The sequence below is a fragment of the Oculina patagonica genome, chromosome 7 (genome assembly GCF_052425735.1).
Source record: "Oculina patagonica isolate OP01 chromosome 7, crgOcupat, whole genome shotgun sequence".
Taxonomy (NCBI): Eukaryota; Metazoa; Cnidaria; class Anthozoa; order Scleractinia; family Oculinidae; genus Oculina; species Oculina patagonica.
The window spans coordinates 6522913-6535090 of record NC_135764.1 but is presented as its reverse complement, the minus strand read 5'-3'; the positions used below and the strand labels follow the sequence as shown (position 1 = coordinate 6535090).

Below are 12178 nucleotides of genomic sequence, written 5' to 3'. Positions count from 1 at the left end.
CCTTATAACAGAACCCGAGAAGTTTCGACCCTAGAGTCGATATAATGGGCCATTTTCGAGTTACCTTTTGTCTCCGTTTCAACACGAGTCTCAAAGCAAAGCCTTCAGATAAAAAAAGTTTTACTTATCTGTTCACTCTTACAAATTTTCCTTTAGAAGTTTTGCACCAAAGTTTGTTCTAAGTAACGTAAATGTTTCTTTCACACTAAACTGATTGTCAACTTTAAGTTGATAGAGCAGTTTTCAGTTGAGTATCGTAAAACCAAACCAAAGTAATCATTTTGGCCAATCCTAGAGTCCTACTTTCCCGTGAAGTCGCGTGAAAGATCGACTGTTGAGTTCGACGGGTCGCCATCTTGTTTCCTGAACGCGAGCGAAAACTGGGTAGAGGGAAAAAAACCCGTGAGTAAGGCTGCGGCGTGTTTATAGCGTGGCATTTTGCACTCTCCACAGTTTTCACTCGCGTTCAGGACCAAGATGGCGGCCCGTCGAACTCAACGATCGATCTCTACGACTTCACGGAAGGACAGTCTAGGCCGAACCTTTGTCCTTTCGGGACACCTAGACACGAAGGCCTTTAATCTGTAAACAAACTAACCAACGAACCAACTATCCAAAGAAATAACGAAGGAAGCTGTTTAGCAATATTGGTGCGCCGGGTAAGTCGAATATAACTCAATAGATACAGAACTGTCCATCTTCTGGAAAAGCTGAGTTACCGAGCAATTGTCGAATAACTCTGAGTGACGATCGATGAGTTACCGATGGGACCGACGCGAGGAGTTTCCGACAAGTTACCTATGGGTCACCGACGAACCACCGAAGTTGCCACTGAGCGCAACACTGTGCCATCTGCCATAAATACCAGTTCTGTGGGAAATCCCATCAAGTGGTCTTCAACGAAGATATCTAACGCTTTGTCGTGCCATATGATATGAACTGCGCGATGCTACACTCAGAATCAAACAGAAACAGCTGGTATGACATACTGAAGAGAAAGGTCTTCATGAAGCAACAGAAATTGGACTGCCTTGCCGTGCACGATATCTGTTGATTAAAAAAGAACACAAAAAATAAGACGAAAAAAAAACTTGGTATAAAATGTCAGGTCAGAGGTTATCCAGTTTCTTACGCACTCGGTATTTGTGTGTGTGATTTTCGGTAGAGGAGGGATTGGGTTCCAGTATTACGGGAAGCGCGTATCCAATCTCTGTACAAGCGATAGTCATGCAAATCAAGCTAGTTTTAAGCCTAGAAGTTACCACTGAAGTCAAATTACTCCCACCAACGAATTTCCTCCAGTTGTTATTCAGAAACATTTAAGTTTTTCTCTCATTTTTTCTTACTGAGCTGAGATCGTGGGCTCATTTTCCACCGTGGTCAAATGTTAACCTTTGTCTCGCGCGGTTTCAGTTTCTTTATGCTAGGAGTTATTCCAAATATGATTTTAAAGGCATGGAAAAGCTGTTATTCCGTTAGTGGCACAAGCTAGTAAAAAACAGCCAATTTTTCCCAACAAGAATTAAATCGATGATCTTCTGACATGGGTCGGACGCTCTGTCACTGAGGTACACGAGACCTGTGTTACACGAGCACTTCCATTTACCAACGTTCCACTTGTATTATAGACATCATACCTCAACTTAAAAAATTCAATTCTACGAGACCCTCAAAATCAAAATTCTAATGGCGATAGACTCCGTCCATCAAACGCATTGCAAGGTACCGATGCAGTGCACGATTGACGGAAGTTTATTGCCGTTTGAATTTTGATTTCGTGGGTCTCGTAGCATTGAGATTGACAGTAACAAAAGCATTGTCAAAGATATAAAACATTCTGCGAAGGTAACCGAATTGCAACGTTTGAAGTGGGTAGCAAAGGGTTTATGCGTGACACGTGGAAAGGGCAAAAATTAGTCCGTGACGCGTGAAAATAGAGCAAAAATTATACCGTGACGCGTGAAAATAGGGCAAAAATTAGTCCGTGACGCGTGAAAATAGGGCAAAAATTATACCGTGACCCGTGAAAATAGGGCAAAAATTAGTCCGTGACGCGTGACAATAGGGCAAAAATTATACCGTGACGCGTGAAAATAGCTAGAAAAGACACGTGATTCGTGAATTCTGCTGTTTCAAGTATACGTGACGCTTGAATTTGGTTAAAATTTTTACGTGAAACAGGATCACGACACCCCCTTTGCTACCCTCTTTGAAAACAACTACAACCAACAGTAAGCTACTTACTACATATGACCCGGGTTGGACTGACTTGCTGACTGTGTAGAAAAGTGGCAAGTTTTCTGACATCCACTCTCGCCTCAGCCATCTTGTCAGGATCTCGATTGTGGTTTTGAGATGAATTATCACCTTCTGCAAATTACATAATTTAAATAAAGCTAATCAATCCCAAAAAGGTATTGGAAGAAAAATAATGTCATAAAATCCTCTTGGAAGATGAGATTTGCTAAACAATTTTTACTGTGATCAAATTTTTACCTCTTGATATTTTAGTCGTTTTATGGACTCTTTAACGAAAGATTCAAAATGGCGTTTTCCGTTTTCAAATATCTATTTTAGTTCCGGAGATATTCAAGCTTAAAAAAATCGCAAAATAGGCAAATTAGGGGACTGATGACGTCATCTACTCAACCCAATTTTATGTCGAGTACTCAGCCATTTTTTGCAGAGACCAATGAAACTTGGCAGACTAATTGTTCTACAGAAGACACACTTTCAGTTGAAATAAATGTACGTTACCATGGTTACCCACTCTTTTCCAGTCCCCTGCAATTTATTTTTAATATTTTAATTTTTTTAGCCCGGAAAAATGCAAAACCCCCCTCTGTTTGTGAGCCTCACAAACAGAAGAATGTTTACTAGCAAAAATAAAAATTCCGGGACAAAACTTACCTTTTTCTATATTATTAACGCCAGATATCCTTGCAAAACAATAATAACGAGTAAAAGAAGCTCGACGGTATTTCAAACGGACGTTTTAGCTCATCGTGAATTCTTGAACGAAACGATCCGTAATGGCGAACTAAAAAACTTCATGTACGCTATCACCGAAGTGTAACGTTTCAACGAATTCAAAACAAAAATGAAAACAAACCCTGAGTCTGCGCAGTAGGACTGGAAATCATCTTTAAAACCATCTTGGTTGAAAAGGTTTAAATGCCACAACGATTCGACGTTCGCTTACGTCATTATCAAGTAAAAAATGAATGAAATTAGGTACGACTATAAATGTAAAAGAATTCCTAAAGGACGCGAATAAAAAGTAAAAATATGTGATAATGATGCAATAAGGTATTCACACGCAGTCACGTAAATGAGTTTGGACTGAATAAAGTCTTTCTGAGTATTTAACTCAGGGTTCAATTCCCTATTGAACAGCATCTCAAAAATAAAACAATCAACCTTCGATCTGCATTTTTTTATATCAGAGTATTGTTTTTCTTCCAAATCAACTTTCGACAGAACATAAAAAAAAAAAAAAAAAAAAAAAAAAAAAAAATAGAAAAAAAAAAAAATAAATAAAAAAAATAAAATAAAATAAAAAAATAAAAAAAATAAAAAAAAAATAAAAAAAAATAAAAAAAAAAATAGCATGCAACTACAGCATTTGGCTGTAGAACATTTTTGAACAATCAAACAAAAGCTCATACAACATGGAACTACAACCCAGGACAGAAGTCCTTGGGAAGGTTGCACTGAACGTTTTGATTTCACCATTTTGAAAATCGGACTTAGGCACCTACACAAGATGGGCCCCCTCTCCCCGATATCATTTGAGTATTACTGAACATTATGATAGACAATATGCTGTGATTGAAGTCTCTAGGTATACTTCAACATTAATGAGGTGGGAGGGGAGCGAACTGGCGACCTTCCCAACAGAATTGTCTTGGGTTGTAGTTCTGACCCTTGCCAGACCAATCCACAGTTGTATGTAACTGCATCTCTACGTACCCCAAGTAGGCGTGTCCAAGTGCTTGAAATGCGTCGTGACAGATGCCAAGTCTGTGTCTATTCCGAGTGTCATGTAACCATTCTGATTGGCTGCGAGTATCTAACAACAAACAATTTAATTAGCCATGTAAACCATTCACATGTCACGAGTAAAGGCCATGGTGTGTTGTTGTTGAATACATTAATTGGGCCTATTCCCCAGATAGGTGAGAGGCCTAATGGCCTAATCCCTAATGGCCTAATCCCGCTTGACTCCAGATCGAACGGTCGGGGTTCGAGACCACGGTCAATGTGTTGTGTTCTTGTGCAAGACACCTTACTCTCAGTGCCTCTCTCCATCCAGGTGTATAAATGGGAACTTGTGCATTTAATGCTGGGATAACCCTGCGATGGACTAGCATCCCATTCAGGGGGAAGTAGAAATACTCCTGGTCACTTTATGCTTCAGAAACTGGGATAACCTCTGGCCTGCCTGGAGCACTTGGCTTGACACAGATTTTGATTACCATAACCTATCTATTCCCCAAACAGGGAGAAGGAACTGATGAAAATGATGAAAATAAGAAAAAAGAACAAATTGGTTAATGAATTACAAAAAACAACTTACCAAAAAAGAACTGAGGTTCTTCATTCGTTCAATCACATTCTTCACCACTTTGAGGGATGGCATGTAGATGCTAACCTACAAAATAAAAAACAAAAAACGAAACAAATGATGAATGAACAAAAATTAAAAAAAAAGGGACTGACAGATAGACAGACAAATGGATGGATGGACAGGTGGATGGACAGACAGAGGAATGTATGAAGGAAAGAAATAAAAAGAAGAAAATACACCACTCATAAGAAACCCAGGCACTTTCCATTATTTTGTCAGGTCAACTTGGCCCATTACCAGTTCAATTTGCGGAACTGGTTGGGTCAAGATTATGGGTGGTGTAATGGCCCATGTCAGACTACTGATCAAGCATATCTGGTTGAGCCCTGGCTCTTGGACAAGACACTTTTACTCTCATAGCATCTTTCTCCACTTATCCTACAATCATTGACAAAAGTCGTTGGCCCACCCTCCCCTACCCGAACTCCTCACACAGTGCGTTTCAGTTGGTGAGAAAAAGTAGGCGGCAATTGAAGGCTTTTTTTTGCACGCTACGCAACATTGAAAAGGAGGAGAGGTGAAATCACTTGACTTTTTCATGTTTCGTGTTTTTTATGTTTTTGTCAATGATTGTAGTTGTATACAAGGAACCAGCAAGTTTAATGTTAGGGGGGGGGGGAGGGGTGACTCATGCAATGTATCATCCAGGGGGAGTAGAAATACTCCTAGTTGATTTGTGCTGGGAAAACCAAAATAAAGTACCGGTAAAGAATAATTCAACACTTACATCAAAGTCTGGCATAGCAGGCTCCTCGTAATCCTCCCAGTTCCTCTGTGGAATCACTCCAACTGGTACGTCATGTACTACACTTCTTGTGTGACTGGTAAGGGATGGCTGGAAAAAGAGGGACAATACTAAATGTTATTAAAATTCTTTTAAATACAGCATGGGTTTCAATAAAAGCCGGTAACCAGTGGTCTACTGCCACTTATAGAGAGTCACCGGAGGGCCTCTTACTGCCGTCTGTTAAGATTTCATTTATGAGATTTGCATCTAAAAAAAATCATTCTTTGTTAAAAAAAACCTGTTCTGTGGTCAATAAAAATAATCATCAACAGGCAAGCATTTGCATTTCCAAGCTTCTACATTTCAACTTTTTCTGGAGGGGCATGCCCACAGATCCCCCTAAAAAGAAGGGGCCTTACAGCCCCCTTTGTGGTTACCACTGCCAATTCCACCTTCAGTAGCCGCTTATGAAAACATGCTATTGAAACCCTACAGCCAACCCTCATTCATAATTCACCTGATGTAAATCATCAGTACATGTAGTAGGCTTCAACTTTTCTTTTTATTACACAAAAGGACCCTGTGGCTTTTACAAGGCTTCCCATGCTTGGGTTTTTTTTTTTTTTTTTTTTTTTTTTTTTTTTTTTTTTTCAAAGTTTTTTTATTGAAAAAAATTTTAACTTTCTTTTTTTTTTAAAATTAATTCAAAATTATTTTTTTTTTTTCCTTTCTTACCCCCCACCCCCCCTCATGCTTTGGTGTACACTGTGGTGCATGCGGGAACTTTGGAGAGCACAAAAAAGTGTAAGAGTTGCTCAAGGTGATAGCCAAGAGCAACTCTAGCTTGATGAAACAATTGCTTTGCACTGTATTACACTGCCAGTGGTATATTTTCTGGCAATTTGTTTATGCTACATGTATCAGCTTGCACTATTGGATTATGTTGCATGCAAAACAAATACTGAATTTGATGGCACAGCCCAGCTAACTATGTTATATCTCATTTTCAATTAGCCATTATTTTCTCTGAAAGCAATTTTTCAAATCGATTAAATGAAAAATAAGTAAAGTCGAATCTCTTCTAAGTGGCCAAAAGGAATTCCAACAGGTCAATAGATATAAGCCTCAATAATATTAGTCATAAAACATTTTCTAATAATTTGGGAGACAGGTAGCTGACCTTGTCTGTTTTTTATTTACCTGAGATCCCCCTCTTATTGGAACATTTATGAGCAAGTGGCTGCTCCATAGATACAGAAATCTGCTGATCCATGAGCACTATTTTCTGCCCTAATTATATAGCTGTCAGTAAATCCTATATTGTCAGCGCAGCTATTTTTCCTTAATTTCTGGGAACTGTCCAATTTGGGATTAAATTTGGATAGTTTCAATTAGGACTTTCAGGTAAAATGCACAAACTGTCCAATTTAAGAAAAATTGGACAGTTTTGTCTCAGCCAATCAAATCGAAGGAAAAACGACATGTGACGGATATCAGCCAATTAGCATTAAGTATAGCGTCAGCCCGGTAAACTTGTCGCATTGTTAGTCGACAATGGCGGAATTTTATAAGGCAAGCTTGCTACGTTTTTCCATTCCTTTTGAGCTTTTCAGCAATAGTAACAACAAAGAGAAATTTTCTACGTTGTCAGAAGAGGAGCTAGCTACACTAAGAAGCAAAAACTAAGAGCAAAACGCCTCTAATAGTACAAAACTTGGGTGAACGTAACTGCAGCGAAGCGAAGCAAGAAATCTGTCAGATATTCATCGCCACGAGCTAGATGCAATTCTTTGTCGTTTATGCTGAAATTCGAAAAGAAAAGACGGCCATGAAGTATGAACGAAATAGTGGAAAGAGTCCACTCAATTTATGGTAAAAATGAACAGCCCATGCACTTTTATAAGGTCAAATCTGTCAATTCATGAACTTTTTCACCACCCTCATAGAGCATGCATGGCCAGTATTGAGCTTGACTCATCTTACCAATGTAATTTCAAATGTCAGACATGGTGTATGTTTTTTCGTGAGTTTTATTTTCACTGCTTGAGCACTGCCTGCTGATTTCATGGCTCGTGTCAAGTTTTCTGGCACTAGCTCAAGGTAGATGTTGTTAGTTTCATCTTTTCCTTCAATGCGATACTCATCAAAGAAGTTGCTCTGAAAAAGAGAAAAAAGAAAGAAAGAACTGTTACAGTGACCCTAGCAATGTTGAAAACAAGTACTGGACAGGTACCAAACTATTCATAGCCCCACATAAAAGGATAGCAGAAGCTGATTGAGCCAATGAGATATAAAGTTAGGTATAGGGTGGGCATGCTAACTGCATAACAACTTTTAATAATAAAACAATCATCCTGCTCAATCTTGTGGAATATTGTCTGATTTTAGCCGATTCAGTCAATAGTCTCATAGGCTAACCATCAACCGATATTTCGTGCGATTTTACGGGATAACCCTTATTTGTTAAATAAATGTAGGTTGCCAAGATTCGTCCGAAGTCTTGCAAAACATTGCATAACCTCAATGTTTCTAGCTGCAAAATGTGTTTCATTGACAATTTGATGCTTCTGTGTTGTGTTAAATATCATCTGATTTTAGCCAATTTAACTAACGGCCTTATTTGTTTGTAAAACGTGATATTCCAAGCAATTTCACAGGAAATTTCCTAAATACATGTTGAAAGTAGCTGAGTAAAGTTGTGTTCACAGGCACTAGGAAAATTATTTGCCTGGTGCAGGACAAACATGTATTTTATATTATGTTTCATTGACAATTTGATGAATAATAAAACAACTAATCCTGTTCAACCTTGTAGAATATTGTCTAATTTAAGCCTACTTGACCTACAGCCTTATTGGTTTGTACAAGGTGATATTCCAATACATGTTGAAAGTAGCTGAGTTAAGTTGTGTTCACAGGCACTAGGAAAATTATTTGCCTGGTGCAGGACAAACATGTATTTTATATTATGTTTCATTGACAATTTGATGAATAATAAAACAACTAATCCTGTTCAACCTTGTAGAATATTGTCTAATTTAAGCCTACTTGACCTACAGCCTTATTGGTTTGTACAAGGTGATATTCCAATACATGTTGAAAGTAGCTGAGTTAAGTTGTGTTCACAGGCACTAGGAAAATTATTTGCCTAGTGCTGGCCAAACATGTACTTTGCTGTCAACCCTTCTACCAAATTTCATAGCAAGGGTAAAACATATTAAGAGTAAATATTCCCTGACAATATACAAACATTTTGTAAAAGAAAAAAATTCCAACAGACCTGTGTTAATTCACACCATATTGATACTCCCCCAACTGCATTACTATCAGCCAGAATAAAATAAAGCTTTGTGGGTGTCATCCGCAGAGCACAAGTCTTGGCCATTCTAGATATGGTTCCTAAGACCCCTACAGGTGCAAGAAATATATTAGTTAAATTATTTTAACCATTTGATTCCAGCCATCAAAGAGTTATTCTTCAACAGATTGCCGTGTATTTGTTTTCACAAGCCTCCTTCTCCTAGCTAGGGACATGATTTGTTTCAAAGTTATATAAAAAATTAAATTCTCTGATAAGTAATTTACATTTTAATAGAAATGGATATAGAGGATATTACATGGTTGCGCGGAGATATGAAATTTATCTTCGAGTGTTCAAATCGATATCTCACGAGTGAGCGCAGCAAGCGAGTGGGATGTCGATTTGAACACGAGAAGATAAATTTCATATCTCCGCGCAACTATGTAATATTCTGTTTATTATATAAACTTACCAATTTCGATTTCCGACCATTTTCCGAAGATTTCCGAAGATTTGCAAAATGTTGTCCGAAGGTCGTACGAATGTTTCCGAACATTTTCCCAACTTTTCCGAAAATTTCCGAAGATATCCGAAGATTGCCGAAGGTTGCCGATGAAGATCCGAAGATGTTTCGACTTAATATTGATTTACTTTGGCTCATTCAGCATTGAAACAGGGCAGACTTGTCAGAAAATGTTTCGAAATCGATATCTTCACATGTGAAAATAACATGTTATTTTCACGTGTGAAGATATAACTTTTTCGCGCGAAAGATTTCCTGGTATTTCACTGATGTTTATATAATAAAAATAAATATTATTCCCAAGTTAACATTGTCACTTTTAAAATTTTCTTACTACACGTGTACATGTTTTGATGTCGAGAAGAGAAATTAGAAGTTCGCCACTTCTGGAAAATCAAGAAATAGTACTGCGCGACCCAAATGTACTGTGGGGCATTTGAACACCTTTTTGGGCCCGGAGATGGGAATTTGAACAACCAATCTTCAAAAGTTTAAATGCCTTGGGGGATCGCCGTCGGGTGATGTTAAAGTTTCAATTTGATTGGTACATTAGGGCTTTTCGTGCCCTGCTAGCAGAGTCGCTTCGATTCTTCCTAGATAAGTCGGGAAATCTTGGAAAGATCGAAGCGACTCTGGTAGCAGGGTAGCCTTTTCGAGGAATGCCCGATAGCCAATAAATTGCACTTCGATTACGACATAAATAAGAAAATATGCAGCTACTTACGTGTAAAATGCTGAATACAGTTAATATCGACAATCCTGGCTCGAAAACGCATTATGCAAAGGTATTTTGAGAGATTTTATAAGGGAAATTCGCGGCTCATTCTAACTCAAAACACAGTCAAAACTACCGCCATTTTAGAAATTTCCCAGGATGCTCCTCAATCGACGTATGGGATCTGGGAACGAGAAGCATCGTTACTTACGGTTGCTGGGTTGGGAGATAAACGTTTGGGGAAAAAATATATACAGAACAGGAGGCATTTTTCTCGACGCTTGAACCGAATTTTACGTCTTGAAATAATTTTGAGCACGTCGAAACACTTTTGAGCATACAAATCAAAAGTGCCCTAACCGCACTAGAACCGCCTTGCAAAACATGTTCAGTTGGGATCCAGAAAGCCTGGTCGGGTTATTAAGGGGGGTGAGAGGCGGAGGGAGAGGAGGCTTTTTGTCAGATAAGGTTAAGGAGTGTAACGTCAGGAGCCTATTACCCGGATTGTTCAACTTCGATAAACTTCATCTACTACTTTGCTTGGAAAGTGTGAAATTATCGCTTGAAATGCTGTAACACTCCGAAGAAGATTCCACAGATGTCTCCGATGTGAACTTGCAGGTGGACGAGGTACGGTAGTTACGTATCAACAGTCTACTACGAAATCGCTAGTGGTTGGCTATCCGAAACCATTTCCCAGGAAAATCGTATTTAAAAATATCTTTACTTGTGAAAACGCCGTTTCACAGACGCAGTATGGAAGTTGTACACTCCGGGTAATGGGCTCCTGGTAGTGATAACAATTAATGCAAGTCTAGGCTCAGCCTGTCATCAGGCGTTGAAGTGGACAGTGCTGAAGCCAAGTTCCAGAACTCTCCCCCTTTTTTTCTGTAAATTATAAGTTATAATTTCGCTCTACCACCTAACATGCCTAAATACCAGATGGCCGAGGTATTGCTGAAGTATTCGCACTCGTGAAAAGAAAGTCCTCTAGTTGGCCATCAGTCAACTTGATGAATCGGTTCAGTTAAAGAAGATCAGAAGTAAGCCATCTCCAATCAACGATGACGTGTTTTCATAAAATTGGTATGAACAGTGTCCAGTTCTCGACAGTACTCTCGAAATTCTTTTCCTGCGTTCAAAGATTGAAGAAAAATACAAGAGAATAGAGGGCTGTGAACAGTCTATATAGCTATATACAATTTTTTTATGAATTAAATTGTTTAAAGGGGCAGTATCACGAGAATCACTTCGAAAAGTCAGTCAAAAGAAATATTTATATCCCGGGGGGGGTACTCCCATATGTGGCCTATATAGGTATGTGCCGCCCGATAGGGTATGGTTTTTGAGGTTCTCGGTCCTTAAATAGGGTATCATTTTTGCTCCTTTTGGCAATGTGTTCCCGGTGTGATCCTTAGATAGGGTACCTATATTCTATTAGCTAAAATAAACGCCCAGCTAAACGAAAAAAAGGTGTCTTAAAACTGAATTTTCTGTCCAGGTATTAGTAAAGCGATTTTATAAAGATTTGTGTCTTGCCGTGCGCGGTTAGCCGTTATTTGGGTCGTCACGGAAAGCTTCTCCTCCCCTTGAATAGGGTGTCATTTTTTTTGGGTTTTGGGCCTTAAAAAGGGTATCAATTTTAGCTTTCTTTATCCTTAAATAGGGTCAGGGTTTAAGAACCTTGGCGGCACACCCCTATCCGAAATATATGGGAGTACCCCCCCCCCCGGGGGATTTATATTAATGGAAACTTTAAAATCGTGGTCTAGCTTTGTTAAAAATGACTATAACAGTCCACTAAAGTAACCGAAAAAGATGTATTATCGTGAGTTATCATTATCTGGCAGACGTTTTCAAACTCATTCCATGTGACATGGACAAATCGTTAAAAACTAAATACATTTTGCTCTCCTTTGAAATATCAGTGCCGTAGCAAGGGTAAAATAAGTGGGGGGGGGGGGCACTCGAGCGCCCGGCAGAAGCGCGAGCCGCTAGGGGGGGTCTGGGGGCATGCCCCCTCAGAAAATTTTGAAATCTAGAAGCTTGGAAATGCTATGTCCAACGTTCTCCAAGAGCTATTTGTGATTTACGCATATCGCGAATTATTTAGTTCCTACACTGTCTCAGCAAACCACTGAAGAGAGTATAACACTTGCAACGTAAATTATAAAATAGAAAACCGACTGTCTATGTCTCTTGAAAACAGCAAATTTTTCACCTTTCAAAGTCATCATAGTACGTTCTGGTCTTAATTTCTGGTTTTTTTTAGTTTTTGGCCG

General features: G+C 38.9%; 1 protein-coding gene across 1 annotated transcript; it reads right to left on the bottom strand.

Moving 5' to 3' along the window:
- Nucleotides 1-40: 40 nt before the first annotated feature.
- On the bottom strand, nucleotides 41-10044 carry LOC144661420 (checkpoint protein HUS1-like). The gene is made up of 8 exons (XM_078522177.1): nucleotides 9906-10044; nucleotides 8638-8765; nucleotides 7341-7514; nucleotides 5358-5465; nucleotides 4580-4654; nucleotides 3973-4072; nucleotides 2245-2370; nucleotides 41-1047 (listed from the first exon to the last, which is right to left on the bottom strand). Exons 1-8 carry the CDS (start codon nucleotides 9955-9957, stop codon nucleotides 962-964), a joined length of 849 nt encoding a protein of 282 aa, XP_078378303.1. The 5' UTR covers nucleotides 9958-10044; the 3' UTR covers nucleotides 41-961.
- Between the last annotated feature and the right edge of the window lie 2134 nt (nucleotides 10045-12178).

What these genes read in the sequence shown, in the direction of transcription:
- LOC144661420 (XM_078522177.1), bottom strand. Translation starts at nt 9,957, where the DNA reads ATGCGTTTTCGAGCCAGGATTGTCGATATTAACTGTATTCAGCATTTT. An exon ending in CTGTATTCAGCATTTTACAC is followed by an intron (nt 8,766 to 9,905) that starts GTAAGTAGCTGC and finishes TTGCACCTGTAG; the next exon opens with GGGTCTTAGGAACCATATCT. An exon ending in TGACATTTGAAATTACATTG is followed by an intron (nt 5,466 to 7,340) that starts GTAAGATGAGTC and finishes CTCTTTTTCCAG; the next exon opens with CCATCCCTTACCAGTCACAC.